Below are 18,331 nucleotides of genomic sequence, written 5' to 3' on the forward strand. Positions count from 1 at the left end.
GGTGGGGGGGGGTGTTCGGGGGGGGGGGGGGTAATTCAGCTTGCGCACATACTGGCCGCTGTGTGAAGAGAATCAAAGTGCATCAGCGGAGGTGGATGAAGAGCGGGACAGTGAGGCTGATGAGAACGGCGGGGTCACCTTTGGGCCAGGCCTCCATCTCAGCGGCGTTAGGGATTGTTATCGCCTTATATATTTTGTCATCTTGGAAATAATGCAGCAGAAGTGGAGGTGGGAAAGATTGCTTCGCCCCACGGAAAGGACGGCCGATGAATATCGGTGGCGAGAGTTGGGAAGATATGACCTTTTGCTGTCATGACAGGATTTGACTGGGATTTCGAGATGGATGGAGCAATGGGAAATGCTTAGTCACTCTGGACTTTTAGAAATGCTTTCGGTGTGTGTTTCTTCTTCTCTATTCTTTTATTTTGAAAAATATGCCTTCATTCCCTGAAAGCAGATTGTTTAGAAAAAAAAAAACGGTTTCTCTTTTTGTTTTTTGAAATGTCACACGTGACAAATGTTGATTTAACCCTTCCTAGACTGCTACAAGAAGATGTAGACGCAACAAGTGGTCGTTCCGGCTTTTTTTTTTTTGTTTGTTTTTGTTTTCTTTCCATGACTTCGCTGCTCTCGACTCGCTCGGAATCAAGCTTGAAAACGGGCTCGTGTTTTTCCTCACTTCGATGATGCGGATGAGCTTTTCTCTCTTTGGAGGCGTTCCTCTTAAGGGACGTTCAACAGCCCGACGCTCGATGTGTGCTCAAACATCTGAAGGCTGTATATTTATGGCTTTCAATACTCATCGGAGTGGCTTGAATTTTTAATGTTGCCGGAGAATATGTGTGGTTGGAAAATGACAGCGTCGAGCTCTCGGTTCTCGGTGGGATTTGTAGTAGGAAGGCAGTTGAATGGAACGTAAGGTGAAGCGAGTCGACAGAAGTGCGGGCGCACGCCACACGCAAAGCGAGGTCACCTGCCAGGCAGGCTCATAAATGCAACAGCAATCGGGAATGCGCTTGAAATGCAGTTGAAACGATTCTCAATGGCCAGCAGTGGCATCGGGGGTTTCCTTGACTCCAATTGAGGCGGAGGCGGTACCGCTGTGATCATTCAGCCGTTTTCGCAGAACCGGAGCGCAAAGGTGGAACGGCATCTCGTGTGAAGTGGGATTACTTTGCTCGTGAACCTTGCCGTCTCATCGATCTCAGAATGTCATTTCAGTGTGTGCCGGTGTGCCCTCCGGTGGACAGATCTAGCAACGACAGTTCATGTGTTTGAATCGGGGCTCACGAATAGGCCGGAAACGGTCCATTTGACACCCCCGCTGGAAAGTATCCTGTCGAGAGCAGCAGGTCAATGTCGGAGTCGAAAAAAAGAAGAAGAAAGCTCATCTCTTGCTGCTCACAACAGCGCATAAGGTTAGCTACCGAAGCGAAGCAAAGCTAACCGTAGGCATTCAGAAACCATGCGCAAACATTTCTGCTTGTCAGGTCATTTCTGTTTGACTTTTTATTTGCTTGTACATTCCCAAAAAATTAAACATCAAGTTGATATTTAGAGCGATAGTCACACTCTATGAGTAATATTTTGGGTTTTTTTTTTCCCCCCCCGGTGCCAATGGGAGCTTTTGCCATTTTGCTACGCATTCTGAAAACTGCAAAGTCTCCCATTATCATCACTCACTTGCTCCTTCTCAACGACCTAACCAGGCTCCGCCCTAAAGAACGACATGCAGCTCTGTTGAAAAGCCAGCAAATCATTTGCGGCATCTGACAACCAACGTTTTAGTGCGGTGACGCTCAAGTGAAAACCGTCACCGCGGAGCGGCCTCCGACTGCTTCGTGAGGGAAGTCCCCGAGTAGAGAAAACGAATGGACCGATATCGCCCACAGGTATTAAAAAAAAAACAAAACAAAAAATGAGTCTATATGTGGCCTTGGAGTGACTGTCCAAAAGTCTTTTGGGAAATGATTGCTCACCTGAGTCGTTATTTGGTCTCTCTTTTGTGTGCTAGTGCGATCGAGATGATGTCTTGTTTCTGCTCAGACTGCACTGAGCGCTTTCTCTGCCAGCGGGGGAGAAAAACAAAAAAGCACCAACAAACAGGGAGGAAAGATGCTAACGACCCCCGCTCCCTCCCTCCCGCCCTCCGTTTCTGAGCACCGACTTTAAAAAGCACAATTTTGGTGTGTTTTACTTTGGACTAACAGACTCCATCAGCTGCTTGGAGTATCACAAGAGCGGCAGGAAATGGGAACTCGTTATTGGCTTTCCCTTTTGGCTCCGTGCTTCATTTCTCTGTTGGAAAATTGCCATTGCTCATTTTTCTCGTCCACAGCCTTGAGGAACAGAAAGATTTGTTCCAAGGAGAGCCTCCCTCTAATGAAGTGGCAGAAAGCAGTCAGAGGTTTTTATTCAGGGCCTGGTGTGGAACCTCCGAAGTTGCTCTTCTCCCCAAAACACAAACGTGTCACGTTGAAATCTGCCACGGCCGCTAACCTCCAAGAACCGGCATTTGCTTGGACTGCCATGGGATTACTCCTGTGTTGTTGTTGTTGTTTTATGTGGAACCTCTGAGGTTGCTCTTCTCCCCAAAATACAAATGTGTCACGTTGAAACCTCCAAGAACCGGCGTTTGCTTGGACCGCCATGGGATTACTCCTGTGTTGTTGTTGTTGTTTTTTTTTAAATGAAGCACATTAAAGAACGAATGCAATTTATCTGATTCAAAAATGACATTGGTAAAAAAAAAATGACAATCATATGAGTGCAGAAAGGCGATCACAAAATGACTTAAAACAAAATCTCAGGCAATTGCATTTGGTTGTTGTGCATTGTTGTGTGTTTTAATAGACAGCTCTTTGTTAGTTTCTTGAATTACTGTTCAAGTGAGTGTGAACAGGCCAACAACATGATTGCAAAATCTCAACGTCATTTATTACACATGACAACTTGACAGCTCGGTCCAGATTTTAGCAAGTATCATGCAAGTCGACACACGTGATTTGCTTTTGGGGGCCATATAAAATGATGCGGCAGACCGGATCTGGACCCCGAGCCTCGAGTCTGACACCTGTGCTTTAGCGTGTACGAAGCGCACGGAGTTAAAAAAGAAGAAGAAGAAAACATGTTTATCTTGCCCCCTGCAGCTTTTTGCCGCTGCACTGTGCCGGTTTATGTGCCAGCAGCTCCCAGCTCTGCCCCCCCCTCCCCCTTGCTTGAGCTGAAATCCCGGCGCCATTCATCCGGCGTGGGGGGGTTGCGAGGTGCCTCTCCAGCTCTCAGTGGCGCGAGATTGGCCCCTCGGGCTGCTGGCGAGATAAAGTGTGGCGTGGAGAGGCTTAAAGCCGGCACCCAGCTGACAGCGGTGAAGTTGGTGGCGCGCGGCTGCGGGGACGAGGTGGACATTTGACGTGTGGCGGCGCGAGCAGGTGACGGGCACAGAAGGTGTGAGCGCTTGCCAAATTGCGTGTTTGTCCAAGGACGCCGAGCTCATCGTGGAGGGCGTGAAGGAAAATCCGCTCCAAGACGCTGACGGAGTTTTGGTGTGGGTGACGACATTTTTGGTTGCCCGTGGTTACGTTCATATGAAGAGCTCTTATGTGTGAGAGGGGCTGTCTTCAATTTTTTTAATGAGTTAAGTTGTTCTTATGCGTGTGCCGGGCTTTTGGTACGGTGGGATTTGGGCGATCCGCGTGCATAGTTTCCAAATCCGTTCAACATAAAAAGCGAACTCGTGTTTTGTGACCATCGAAATTTTCTGCTTGGTCTCAATAGTTTGTACCCAGAGTGTAAAAGTATTCTTTATTTTTTTTTTTAAGAAAATCAAAGAATGTCTGAATAGAAAAATCAATTCCAATCACGTTTTTTGTGAAAATGTCCTTCAAATTTCAGTTCATCTATTTTATTTATTTTTTTTTTGGAGGGGGAGGGGCAGGTCATAGGACATGACTGTAAGTGTAAAAATGTCTTTCATCTTACCCGCGGCTTTCTCTTGTAACTCAGGCTCGGAGCCACGCTTGCCGTTTAGCCCTCTCCCATTCAGATCCACTCACCAGTGGATTATTTTTTCATTTTGTCCTGATTCCACACTCTTCAAGCAGCTGCAAAAGGTGACCTCGACGCAACTGCGCTCGCCTGTGAAAATTATTTGACACAGTCGGTATTCAGGAACCGCAACGTTGGATCCTCCCGTATTGATAAGAAATGATGTCAATCACCTACAACATTGTGATCACCACCACAAACAGACCGTCGACCCTCGTTATGACGTTACGAATATGCACGTAATAACGCTAGCTCATTGTAACCATTTCCAAGAAAATGGCCGCCAACTACGATGCATAACACAGTATGAACATTTCTAGATGTAAAAACATGATTTGTTAAGACATGGAACAAACAACCGTAGCGGTCCGACCTCATCTCTGAAAAAACATTCCGTTAGCAAATGTTGCTCGGTGCCGCCGGCGAAGCCGACTGTCGTCAGTTTACGTCGTCTCGGCTGAGCCTCGTTTCGAAAGCGAGAGACGATTTCAGCCTTCGCGGACAGCCACATTCGTTTCCATCGACCAGACGTGTTTTCAGAGCGAAGGAGCTCGCCTTAACAAAAATGTACGAGCCGATTGGGATTTTCCTCATTTCTGACACCAATTCATCGGTTGGCTGAAAAGACAGACACCAACACTTGGGTCATCACAAGATGAAGATGCAGACTGCGATTTGTGTTTTATAAGGATGAGGCTTACAAGCCGTTTTTGCTCAATTTCGGGAAAAATAGAGAAGCAGAGAGGATGTTTGTGACTCTGCGCACATTTCGGCATATGCTTCGCATCGCGATGGGGATTTCTCAGGAAATAGACCAAGACGAGCGAGTGCCAGCTCAGAGGGAGAATTAATTGGATTTCAAACACCCCCGTGGAAGATAAGAAATCCAAACACTAAAAAAAAAAAGCCTCCGATGGAGGAAGGTCTCTCAACCAGGCATCTATTTCCATTCCTCAGACGATTTGTCCGTAACCACTCGCGCTGCCTCTACTAGTCATTTTTCCAGATTCAATGTCAACACCCAAATGGAGCCGCGGCATCAATGACATTCTGCATCCACCAAAGCTACAACCACGGGGACATGACCCAGTCCTTAAAAATCCGGCGCCGCCATTACTCGGGCCCACTTTGAAGGTGTAATCATGAAACTTTTCTTCTTTTTCTTTTTTCAAGGCGCGCCTTTTCCAGCCTTCTGGTTGACTGTAGATAGGTGGCTGAATTGAAGGGCAGACGCTGAGCCATTCAGGCGAAAAAGAGAAACATAATGCGGGGACTAATCCTGGCAAAGCTGGGAAAAAGCTTTTTTTTTTTTTTTTTAGAAAGCCCTAATTCCTTGCTTTTAATCCATTCAAAAAGGCTTTGACCCAGCTCGAAGAGCGCGTTGATGGGACGGTTAGCGGCTCCACCTGGCAGCGGCCGGCACGAGCTACGGTACCGGAGAGACGGGTCGGAGACTTTGACGGGGCTACGGGTGGGACGCGATGCCGACGCTTTTGCCGACTGCATTACCGTAATCTTTATCGGTCGAACGTTGCTCATCTGGATCAATAGCTGACAACTGAAAGTGGCCACATTTTCAGAAGCACGGAACAAATGAAAAGGGCCATCTCCGGTTCAGGACGCGCCGCGCCCCCAAGCCGTTGACGGTCATCTGTCGGCCTCGAACTCTGTCGTGATTTTGTCGCCGTTACGGACGATTGTCGAAATGGTGGACCTGACCGATTGAGAATCTCGACTGAACTACATCTGGTGGACTCCCTTTCCAAAATGATCCGACACTAGCACAGACGTCATGTGACAATGACAGTCAATATTTACAAAACTGCGACTTCAGCGCTAACTGAATGGGTTCTTGTGCTTGACGCTAAAAACAAAACTACAAAATCTAAGTGACAGAAAAAAAAAAAACAAAGCCAAAGGTGTCCAAAATGTTTGACTTGAGGGCTGCATACACAAAAATCGGGAGGATTTGAAATGTTTCTTTTTTTCGTTTATATGGTTTATCTTGGTGTTGTGAGTGCCCGATGCTGTCGTTTCTCGAGGCATTTCCAGATACGGACACAGGCGGTTTCGTGAGGTCCGTCATTTCCGATACGTGCCGCTCCAAACGCACACGGAAGCCGACGATCGGCAAACCGGATTCTGACATTCTATTTTCCGATCGGGCCTGCAAGCGTCAGCATCCGGCCTATCAGACACCTTCCGCATTTGGGAAATAATGCCTGTGGCCATCGCATCTGGAGGAAATACGACATGCTTAGCATTTTCGTTTTCTTTATTGATATACTCCGCAGCAAACGACTTCATTTAGTGATGAATCAATACTCCGGAAAAAGAGGTCTGTCCGTCTTCTCTTTCCGTTTTTCTTGACACTGAAGAGCGACTTGTTTTTTTCCGGTTTGAATGCCAGGCCTGTCCGCTAAATCGGCCGCAGGCTGATTATTTTTTTCCATTTTGATGGTCGTACTTCGTTTGATCTCCAGCACGCAGCAAGTCACCGATGATATCATAATTGATGTCAGTCATTATTCTTTAGTACCTAATTCATTTCGCCATTTGCCTCATGGGAACAACTGCCCTTGGCTCACTTTTTGGACGAGGCCGCCTTCTCCTCGTTTCGCCCGGCGGCTGACAAATGACTTTGTGAGCAGTGATGTGGTCTCCCGCACGAACAAAAAGGAATAGAAATTGAATCCTGGCCTCCAGCGGCAGTCCCATCCGTCATCTTTTTCAATATCGATATCTATTATTGTGATTGATTTTTTTTTTTCCTTCCTCTTCCCCCACTTGGGTCGTGTTCAGTTCTCTCTTGCCTTGTGGGATCTGCCGCACGGGGGCACTGACCTGTCGGTGGCGTGGCTTTGATTGATGGGCTTCATTGTTTAATTGTCAGAGCGGTCCTCTTTGAATGGAGCGCCCACACGACCGAAAGATTATATCTCGGCCGAGTTTCGCAAAAAGGCGTACGGGGTGCGCTGCGATGCAAATGCAGTGCGACGCGACCGCCGGCCATTGATCCCGCATCGTCAAGCGAGGCCATTATCAGCCCGTGGGCTGGTGTTTATTTCTTGCCGGATCATCTTTCACGGATCGCGTGTCAGTTTACGGGAAGATAACATCCCCGGGTCACGTTTAGCTCTCATAGACAAAAGTTCGCCTCGGTGGCTCGTGGGAGGTTCTGAGGGACGCTGATTGTGTAAGAAGTTATTAATGTGGCTTCCGCTTGAACGGCTACAATGCAAAAAAAAAAAACAAAAAAACGCAAATGAAGATGAAATTATATTTTCATGAATCGGACTTGACTAAGCGGACCTCAGAAATGACAATGAGTCAATGTGCTTTGTAGGCACATTGGAAAAACGGTCCCATGAAATTTGATAACACCACAAAATTGCCGACTTGAAAAATATACGATGAACCTTTGTCTTTTCAGGCTCTGCTATTTGCCAATTCACTTAGTGGATCCGACCGCAACTGTCCAAAGTTTCGGATCATTTCACAGTCAAAGCAGAGCAAAACACAACCATGTCCGCTGAAACAAGGTCACATAAAAAATGAGGAGCTGATTTCAGTTAGCCTCCCACTGCTAGTTACGGTGCATTGTAATGCGCTTTTAATTGTTTTATTTAACAAACTCATTTCAACTCAAGTCAAGATCCCTTGGAAACAACCCCCGGTGTATACAAAGTGCTGGGCACGAAGCAAGAATAATTCATTCAACAAACCAACAATAAAACAATAAATAACAAAGACAGTAGAAAGTGCAAAACCAGTCGAACTAAAGATCAAAACTCATGCGGTGTCAAAAGCCAAAGGAAAAAAAAAAAGAGTTTGAAGACGAGTTTGAAAGGGGGGCTCGCCTAACGTTCATTCCAAAGAGAGGGAGCGCCGACTGAAACGGCTCAGTGCTCTCGGAGCTTCCGCTTAGTACCTCCGAGGAGGAGCTCAGAGAGGTCAGGTGGGTAAGGTCATTTTGAAATAAAAAAAAAAATAATAATCATAATAATAATAATAGGAACTTCAAAAGAACTCTCAAGTGTTCCAGTGGAGGGATGCCAGAGTAGGAGTGATATGCTCCCTCTTATGAGAAGCAGTCAAGAGGCGAGCGGCAGCATTCTGGAACAACTGGAGTCACCTCATGGAGGATTGCCTGACACCAAAGTCAAGTGTGCGACAGTAATCTCGCCGAGATGTGACAAAGACATGACAACGGTTAGCCGGCTACCAGCCAACTACTATGCTGAGCTCACAACAGCCAACTCTACGCTCTCATTTGGCTCCCACGTCACTCACCGGACCAGCCCTCGCCTTTTTGAAGCCCTTCACATTCATTGTCACTGACACAGCTGGGTACTTTCGGGGCATATATGCACTGTTAAAACATTTCTTTTTCTGTATGAGTGCCATCATCCATTTTTAAATGGATTCAAAAAAAAACTGTTTTATACATACAAAAAAAAAAAAAAAAGGTTTCTCGGATTTGGCTGGGAGTGCAATGTAATGCATTCAGTGTGAAAACAGTTGAAACTGTCAAAGATAGTACAGTGGGGAGCACAAAATGTGCTGCTAAAAGCCATTTTTTTTTCTTTTCACACAAGCTGTCTCCAAGCTTTTTAATGGCCGGAACAACCGAGAGAGGATGCGGGGAGAGGGTTGACGTGGAGCCGCTAATTTGCCGGCTCGGGACGCGGAGCGTCGGATGCGCTTCTTTGCGTCCAAAGCAATTGTCATTGTTGCCTTCATTTGCCATCATTGGGAAAAGCTGCGACCGCCGTGCGCAGGCACGTTTTTGTCTGAATGGCGCGTGATCTACGGCGACCGCTTTTTTTACGCCACCGATGGCCCAGTCGACCTGAACGTACCGGCGTGTGAACGCGGCTTTCCCTCGCCAGTGTCTGTGAGACCCCACGCAGCGACCGTTCACGATTCATCACTCATCTCGCCGGCGCGTTTCCAACCAAGGTCGTCGTCGTCGTCTTTTTTTGTCTGTTTCCCGGGGCTCTCGCAGCCTTCATTCATCATTTGTGCGAGAGCCCCGTGCAGCCGTCGTGCTCCATTTCTTCGCACTATGCTATGTTTAGGCCTTGGTATGTGCTCGTTTTTACGGGTCCGGGAAATTCGAGAACATTGCTATGGATGTTTCAGTCAGAAAGAACGTGAATTTGGACGAGCGCGATGACCCAAACATCGTCTGATGTACTGAGTGAACGTGTCGGATTTGGAGGCCAGTCATCCAGAAGTGTATTTGCAAGGTCACAAACACACACACACACACCCCCCACACACACAGGATTTTCTGATGCATAAAATCGTCCGTTTGTTTTGTTCTAGCCACGCTCGTATTCGTTGGAGTGGATTTTTGCCAACAAATATCCCAGAGTCTGATACTTGCTGATCCAAATCGGGGCCCTTCATTGAAATTTGACACTTAGACCTTCAGCACCGAGAGAAAGTGTATGCTTTCACTGCCGTGACACATTTGAGTGTTTAGGAAAACAATGGTGCCGGTGTTTGCCCCTCAACGGTTTGTGCAAAACTTCCGTGTGTGTCCTGGGATTCGTTCCTCTACATCTACGGTCGTCATGATAAACTTGGCGTAGGTGGTGCCAGAGTCTGGCCCGACAAATCATCTGGGCCAGCTTCAGCCCCGGTTTCAAGCACGAGAGCTCGAGCCTATTTGGCCGAATGGAAAAAGAAACGAAGCGGTGTTAACCCGGGCACTGGCCCGGAACTAGCACGAGCACAAGCGCGGTGGAAAAGGGCCATGTGAGGGAGACGTGCTAACCACTCGCCCACCGTGTCCAATCTGGGTTCCTTAACGTCCACTCGATATCGTTTTTGCGAAGGCCCTTTCGCAATCAAGTCATCGCGCGTTGAAGGTTTCCTCACCGCGAGTGTTTTCAGATGCGGGCTTTCGTGCAGCCAGCGTGACCAAAGGCCCCAGACGGCAGTCGGGGGATTAGAGACGCTCTTGAAGCACCACAGGTTTCCCCCCTCACCACCTCTGCGTCTGATTACCATTGGCTGCTCATCTGCCCTTTGAATGTTTATCCACCTCATCTCTTCTAATCTGGTGTCATGTCACCCTAATCTCCTCCTCTGTCTTCTCAAGAAACCTGATCACAACTGAGGTTTTTTTTTTTTTTGGTGTCGTCTTGTCCTTGCTTGTTGTTTTGAGAGGAAAACAAAGTGATGCGAAAGGGACGGAGGCGGGGCACGTCCAGGCGTGGATCGATATGACACGATGTAGCGCTTGTGTGCGCGCATCTTATTGTGAGGGCGCTATCGGGGCTCATCATGTTGGTCATTAGCCAGCGCGTCTGTTGATTCGGGGGATTTAGCAGATGTAGGAACGAGGAGGACGGCACACTCCATCGGGGATTTGAGGGGTCGGAAACAACGTCCGCCTTTGTCACGGGGAATAATTGTTTGGGTAGTACGGAGAGTGGCGGATGGGTTTGCAGGAGAACCTTGTGTTTGCACTCCCCGTAAGCCTCTTTGAGTTTTCTTCAAACGCGATTGTATACACTGAACAAAGATATTTCAATGACGCGCATTTGTTTGCGCTCCCTGAACCACTCCCAGCTGAACTCAAGGATATCAGACTTTTTCGACGCACTCCAAAAAAAAGTTTGTCGAAATCTATGCAGGGCGGGGAGGCGGGACTTATCAGCCGAGATAAAAAGGTGTGGGTTATCGAAGATGCTGATTCGACCGCATGATTATTGCACGAGTGTTGGTGAGGCCCGGCATGCGCCGAGATAATCGGGCGGTTTTCATCCTGATTTTGCCCCGTCCTGACCAAGGACACCAAACACCAAACTGTCATTATGTTAAGTAAACAGGCCAGACCCGAGATTTCAACACAGAGCCTTGACTGTAAGGCGCACACTCTTTATCGTACAGCTGGCATGGAGAAAAGAAAAAAAAAATCAAATAAATGAAAGTTAACTGACTTTGACCTTTTGAATTTCAAGTCAAAGCCAACTTAATCCGATGGCGGGAAATGGGGCCGCGCGCCCACCACTCGTTCCCACCAAGAGTTCTTTGTCCTTCATCCCGGCTGCGTCACAGGGGATCACACGAAATAACGTACGTTTCAAAAGGGGAAAATGAAAGAGGCGACACGAGGGAGCGATGCACGGCGGCGGCGGCGTAGGCGTCCGCGTGTCAGGGAGATTAAATACAACACACGAGAAAATGATGCCAAGTTCACTGTCATTATGTTAAGTAAACAGGCCAGACCCGAGATTTCAACACAGAGCCTTGACTGTAAGGCGCACACTCTTTATCGTGCAGCTGGCATGGAGGAAAAAAAAAAATCAAATAAATGAAAGTTAACTGACTTTGACCTTTTGAATTTCAAGTCAAAGCCAACTTAATCCGATGGCGGGAAATGGGGCCGCGCGCCCACCACTCGTTCCCACCAAGAGTTCTTTGTCCTTCATCCCAGCTGCGTCACCGGGGATCACACGAAATAACGTACGTTTCAAAAGGGGAAAATGAAAGAGGCGACACGAGGGAGCGATGCACAGCGGCGGCGGCGGCGGCGTAGGCGTCCGCGTGTCATTGAGATTAAATACAACACACGAGAAAATGATGCCAAGTTCCACCCCTTCGCCGTTATTTCCGTAGCCCACCTCCTCACCCGCCGCCCCCCCAGTGCAAGTTTAAAAATAGAACGCGTCTGAGGAGGAGGGGGCCCGCAAGGAAGGTGCGCAGGGACCGGCGAGAGCCGTATGCGCGTGGAGAATGCAATTTGAGATCATACAAATTGCCTTTTCTTTCAGCTCTCCACCCCCAGCTTCACCCGCGCCCGCCGCCCGCCGCCCCCACCTCAGCCACTCGCGACTCCTCATACGCGCCGGCGGCGTCCCTGAGCCAGTTGTGAGCCCGACGCCCGTAGTAACCACGCTGTGAGAAAATCAGCAGGATGGAATAAAAGAGGCAGTCCAAAAAGATCAGCGGGGTTTAGAGAGTGATAGATGAGGAGAGGAGAGCGCGCTGCAAAGCCAGCTCGGAGGGAACCAAGATCTCTTTTCAGATGGAAACCGACTGGATCTGTCACGGGGAGCGCGTTGCTTGCCGCTGATTGATACGGCCAGAGATTTGCCGCATTGGAAGCATTTTCCACTCGTGTTTCTCAATTGCTGATTTTTTTGCATTTCATTTTCATATCAAATCCATTTTCGGAGACGCTTGATCCCGACGAAGGGTCGCGAGCGTGCCGGGGCCCATGCCGGCCCTCTTCGGGCAGTCGGCGGGGGACACCCTGAACCGCTTGCCGGCCCATCGCAGGGCACACGTTGACAAACAACCATTCGCGCTCACACTCAAAACCTCGGGGAGCATTTGGTGAGGCGGGCAACAGTTACGTTTTCTTGGTTTTTGTCCGTTTCAGGAGCAGAGGGCTCAGCCGAAGCGGGTCAGAAGGAAACATCCACCTGCGACATTTGCCAGTTTGGGGCCGAGTGCGACGTGGACGCCGAGGATGTTTGGTAAGTTGCCAAATGGCTCCTCTTGATATTTGCTGACGCCCTGTCGGGTCAGCAACCACATCAGCAGATGACCGCATGAAGCTGCGGTCACGTGAAAAACTCTTTGCTCCCTTCCGGATTTCACACGTTCATGTTTCGGATGAGCAGACCAATTTTGAGGGCTGACGAAGACAACCCGAGTAAATCCAAATACAAAAAGAGGTTCCAAAATTGTTTTCATGAAGGAGTGATTTTTTTTTCCTTTTTTTTTTTAAAAGGAATTGTCCCCCTTTGTTGAATCTCAACTGTCACCGTTTGAAATACGGAGCTCAACGGTAATAAAAAAAAAAAAACTGACGCATGTTACACGATCTAAAGATATTCAAGAATGAAAGCGAAAGTAAAATATTTGATTCTGGAAAAAGGAAAAGGTCACAAATCCCCCCCCCCAAAAAAAAAACAAAAAACACAGCGCTTTTATCCTCAAATGTAGACAAACTCGGACAAATGGTGAACCAAAAAAAAACAAAACAAAACACTCTGAGAGTGCACAGAATGGCACAAAAGAACTCGGAACCGCATCCAAAAAACTGCAGACCTTGCTGACCTCAGCTACGGTCTCCCCCATATGAAAGAGGCCAAGATGGCCTCCAAGAGAGGGTTCCAAAGCTCACGAATACAATCATTTTGAAATGTGAATGTGAAAAACGCCATTAGCGGTTGGGAATTGAAGGACTGAAATATGCAAAAAAAAAAAATTAAAAATCATAATTTTGGAGCAGGTGCAAATACTTTTTCAAGCCACTGTCGTGTTGGTTTTTGGTTGAGCCTCCCAGCACGGTTCATGAATTCATCTTTCCTTCTTGTATATTTTAAGAATCATTTTTTTTCCTTTTCTTCAGACGATGCTTTCTATTTAGCTCCACAAATTTCGACGTCATTGGGAGTTTTGAAGTCCTCTTTGTCTTTTGCTCTCGCCGGGTGGCGATGACTCGCGCGTACGTGCTTAGCGCGCTAGCGTGACAGTGCGTTTGAGTCGCGCTTTTGCTGATGCCTCGTAGATTATCCGGTTCACAATTTGAGTGAGCGACAATTGTCCGTTTAGTTTTGTTTAGCGCTTCTTTCGTCTCTTCTTCCATCGTATTGCTCACTGCGAATCCCGATGTTTACTTTTTCATAAAGAGCCGTCTCCACGCGTGGCGTATTTGAAATAGTTTATAATATGGAAATAGCCTTGATCTGCCCGTGTCCCCCCCCCCCCACTTGACACTTGCGACTGTAATTTGAATGTCTTTGAAGGGTAAGCGGAGAGATGAGAAATGCTCATTTTTCAGCACACTCTTGCCACTGAACATCCGTTGAGGGTTGGTGCGCGCCTGACCATTTCATTTAACCTCAATTACTATTGCGGGGCGCGCAGAGAAAGCCGACTTTGCCTCATTCTGGAAATCCAATTACCATCCTTACAGGACTCGCCAATGTCAGGGCAAAATGAATTTGGCTCACACAAAGAAATGTAGTTCAATGGGGACGCGTCCATACATTGGGACTTCTTTGTTTTTGGCACAAAGCGCCTCGGGGCTCCGGGCGCAAAAGCCGCAACACTCGACCGGCTGAATGTTCGGCTTCAACGCTTGCCGGAAACAGACGGTACGACGACTCCACGTTGGCATTCGAAGTGGGGTACGGGCAGCAATTAAAATGCAACGGTTTGAATGCGGAAGAAAATCCGCACGTGCGTGCTAACTGCACGTGGAGCAGAAGTGGAATGAAGACTTCAAACCTTCATCACGAATACACGGATGGGGTAAAAAAAACAAACGATGACGAAAGCGCACGATCAATTGTACAGCCCACGCTGCTCTTCTCACGACTCGTGTTATAGTTAAGGCAAGGGAGGCTTGGAGAAGCTTCAAAAATGTTGGCGCGCGTGCACAAGTGCTTTGGTGGGTATCTTGAATTGAAACGTGCCCGCCAATTTGCCACAAATGGCAGCGGCCGAGTGTGCAGGCAAGCAACCGAGGATCCCGTTGAATGGGAGGCAAGGCGGGAGGAAAGCGGGATGCCGGGAAAACGTGTCCGAAACAAAACGAAATTTCATTCAAGTTAACCAAAACGCAATCGGAGACGGGCTTCCCTCAGTAGCGGAGGAGATAAACTACCGGTATGTCACTTTGAAACAGAAATTCATGCCACCGTCACATCTCGGCCGGATGACTGGAACGCACTTGACTTTGGAGTCAGTCGATCCTCCATTCAGCATCTCCAGTTGGTCCAAAATGCTGCTGCTCACTTCTTGACTGGTACTCGTAAAAAGAGGGAGCTCGTCACTCCTACTCCGGCATCTCTTCACTGGCTCATTTGAGAGTTTTTTTGAAGACCCCTGGCCCCACCTGACCTTCTCAAAGCTCCTCCGGCCCCGCCCAGTGCCTCAGGTCTGCGGAGCGGACACTATGAGAGGTACCGAGAACTTAGCGGAGGCTCGGAGGGGACGGAGCCTTTTGCTTTGCCGCTCTCTCTCTTTGGAATGAACGTTCGGGCCAGCCCCTTCGCCGCCCATCTTTCTAACTGGTCATTTTGATTCTTTGGCTTTGGGCCCGGCATGAGACTTGATTTGTAGTTTGACCTCATTCTACTGTTTTTCATGTGAATTCATTGTTTTATTGTTTGTTGTTGTATGGATTGTTTCACTCCATGTACTGCACTTTGTAAACAGTGCGGGTTGTTTTCAAGTGTTTGAGAAATACACTTGAGTTGAGATTTTCATTCCAATCCAAATCCGCTCGGGGTGATTTGGCACGCCGTGGCACTTCTACTCGAATTCGGAGGCATTTTTGGACCACTTCTTCCGTCTCAAAGTCTGTCTCAAAAAGGCCATGAGAGCGTGACTCCGATCGAATGGCCCGATGCGATGGAAAGACAATACGGCGCGGTAAAAATAACTGGAATGCTCGGGATCAAATGCGTCATGAGTCTGGTTGCATATACTGAGCAGACTCTCGCCAACGCAATCCACTAAATGCGCCGTTGGTTGAGAATTCACCAGGGTGCGCTGTCAAAATAAACAACAACAGCATATGGCGCACTCGGTTAGGTGCGAAAACGACCCCAATCGATCACGCATCGCTTTCAAACACGCCGCGGACACAAAACACAAATGTGTGACGTTAATACCTTTTTGTAATGCGGAAACAAGTACCCTTGATTTTCTCCGACGCGCCCCAAACCATCAGCCCGATGCATTGCGCCGAGAATATTTGTGGTGGATATTCAGACGGATGTTTTCGAGTTGAGAACCTGTCATTTTCATCAGGCATCCATCCGGCGTGCAAAAAAAAAACAAAAAAAAAAAAACTCATCTTGATTAAAATGACAGGTTCTTCCAATCAGACAGCAGCTGATTCCAATCATACCAGCTGCCAGTTAATCAATCCAGTGGAGAGCAATCGCCTTGATGCCAAAGAGGGGGAGCCCGCACCAAACGGTTTCCTGCGTCATTCCTGTTTTTCTCAAATCGATTCAAAACAATTAACAGTTGTAAAAGCTTTGAGCCACACGCACGCGTGACCAAGTGCCGGCAGAATCAAACTGTCCGGAGAAATCAACTGAGATTTGCGTGCGTGCGTGCGTGTTTGTGATCATGAGCGGGCGAGGTGTTATCAGAAAATGCATCCCAATTGTCGTTACGTGCCTCCCCAGTCGGAGTCCATCCGAGTCTACTTTCTGTTTTCTAAGACCAACTTGACTTGAATCGCAAGAGGGCTCAACATCAGACTCAGTAAGTGCGCTTTAGACCGTGGAGGCATCACGTCACTTCTCAGGCTGTGATAGAAATGCAAGCCCGGTCCAGTTTTCAAAACAGCGTACAATGGCACAAAGTTAAGGTCAGCTCTCCGCAGCTTCTCCGATTGATGATGATGGTCCCCCCCCCCCCGCGACCCCCAAAAACTAGTGAGACTTGTGTCAAATCATCTTCAGAAGGTATAGCAGGGATCAATCTTTGCTCCGCTTGATGGGTTGTCATGACCGCAGTGAGCAGTAGAGGAGCGAAACAGCCTGCAGGTGACCCATTTTTTTTCCCCGGTGCACCCGCAGACATTCGGGATGATTGGATTGCCTTCCCTCAGCAAAAGACGGCTGGCACCGCGACCCGATGCCAGATAAGCAGCCGTAAATGGATGGATGGATAGCCCGGGGGCCGCGTTTCTGACAACTCCTTTGCCCTACTTCTATAGTGGCTATATTTAGCGCCGTTGGTTTTTTCATCCCACTTGTGAAATGAACCCAAATTCAGGCCCGTTTTGACGAGACAAAGACACTGACGAATGCAACGTTGACAGTCCTCCGGTCAATTCCAATCACGCGCAAAATCTCGAGCCCGATCAAAGGAATCCGAGAAGAAACGAATCGGATGACATGATGATTATTATTAGAACATCGCAATTAAAGCCAAGGCTTGTTTGTCTATTTGTGCCTCGTGATTGATTGACTGAGAGCCGATCCGGTGTTGGAACGGGCCGCCATTGCATTCTGACGCTGTTGCAGGCGTTGTCCCATTTCCAGCTTTCGACTTTGATAGAATGGAGAATAGAATTCTCGTGGCAGGGTACAGTATTTTATTTTTTAACAATAGATGGAATAAGTAGCGCAGAAAAGAGAAGAAAAAGACGTCAGAGCGGAAAGAAGCTGATGTTGGCCATGCTAAAGTGAAGATATGAAATCCACACAAACGTAAAAGACGCTTTTCGTCGGGTTCTTTTGGTCCGCGTGAAGAACGGCCACACTGAAAGATTTTGTCTCACCGTCTGGAAGTCGGTTTGCTCCGACCAGGCCTCGGCACCAGCCCGCTATCCTTCCAACCGCTGTCAGTAGATCACTCCACTCCGGGGACGAGCCGTAACCAAAATGAGCAATTTACCTCGAGGATCAATAGTGTATCCTCCAAAAGCCATTTAGGTCCATTTGTGGCGCGAAACTGTAATTACGCACAGAGAGGCCGGCTTTTCCGGGAGGAGCCGTCGGTGGATGTGCGGTGACGCTCGGGGACGCTTGCTCTGGGAGCGTGGGCGAGTTCACGCATCCTGAAAATAGCACCGGCGCTTGTCAAAAGCCGCCCTTTTGGGCTGTCATTGCCAGAAGAATTTGAAGAGAGCGTCACAAAGACAATTCAATGTTACGCGAGCAGCGGGGAGCCTTCAGCACTTGACTGACCTCAATTCTTTTGAACTCGGGATTTTTTTTTTGAATTACAGAACAATAATAACTGTGATTGACTGGCAACCACTCCAGGGGGTACCCCACTTCTCTCGCCGGGAGTCGGCTCGGATCGGGCTCCGGGTCAACCCTTCACTTTAATGAGGATTATGTACAAAGTTAACAAATGCTTATTTGTTGGTCTATTGTGTGCCCTACGACGGGCCGTCAACCGGTTCAGGGTGTCCCCCGTCTACTGCCCGAAAACGGCTGGGATCGGCTCTGGTGCCCCCGCGACACTCCTGAGGATAGAGTGGATTACATATAATTATTATTATTATTATTATTGTTCCTATGAACGCCTGATGTGCCAGAGAACAAAATGAGGGCAGATTCAAAAGCAGCAGCAAAAAAGAACCACGATAAGTTTTCTCCCATCTCTGATTTAAACATGTCGTGCAAATTGGGTGAGCAGACTGATTGAACAATCGCAGAGAGTTGAAACTGGATCGCTCTCGTCAATGTTATGCGCTTGTTTGAAATCGAGGTGCGATTCTTTTCGTATAATGTTTAGTTTGACAGTCAACGTCCAGTGGGAAAGAACTTGAACATGT

The 18,331-nt window shown here is 48.0% G+C and overlaps 1 protein-coding gene across 2 annotated transcripts in view; it reads left to right on the plus strand.

Moving 5' to 3' along the window:
- Positions 1-18,331, plus strand: part of tmeff2a (transmembrane protein with EGF-like and two follistatin-like domains 2a) — an 85,687-nt gene that overhangs the window by 48,244 nt on the left and 19,112 nt on the right. For both annotated transcript variants that reach the window (XM_019872905.1, XM_019872906.1), the window contains exon 5: positions 12,449-12,545. In XM_019872905.1, coding sequence (XP_019728464.1) covers positions 12,449-12,545 — 97 coding nt within the window. The remainder of the gene's footprint in view (positions 1-12,448; positions 12,546-18,331) is intronic.

Source organism: Hippocampus comes, unplaced genomic scaffold (genome assembly GCF_001891065.2).
Source record: "Hippocampus comes isolate QL1 unplaced genomic scaffold, H_comes_QL1_v1.1 scaffold242, whole genome shotgun sequence".
Taxonomy (NCBI): Eukaryota; Metazoa; Chordata; class Actinopteri; order Syngnathiformes; family Syngnathidae; genus Hippocampus; species Hippocampus comes.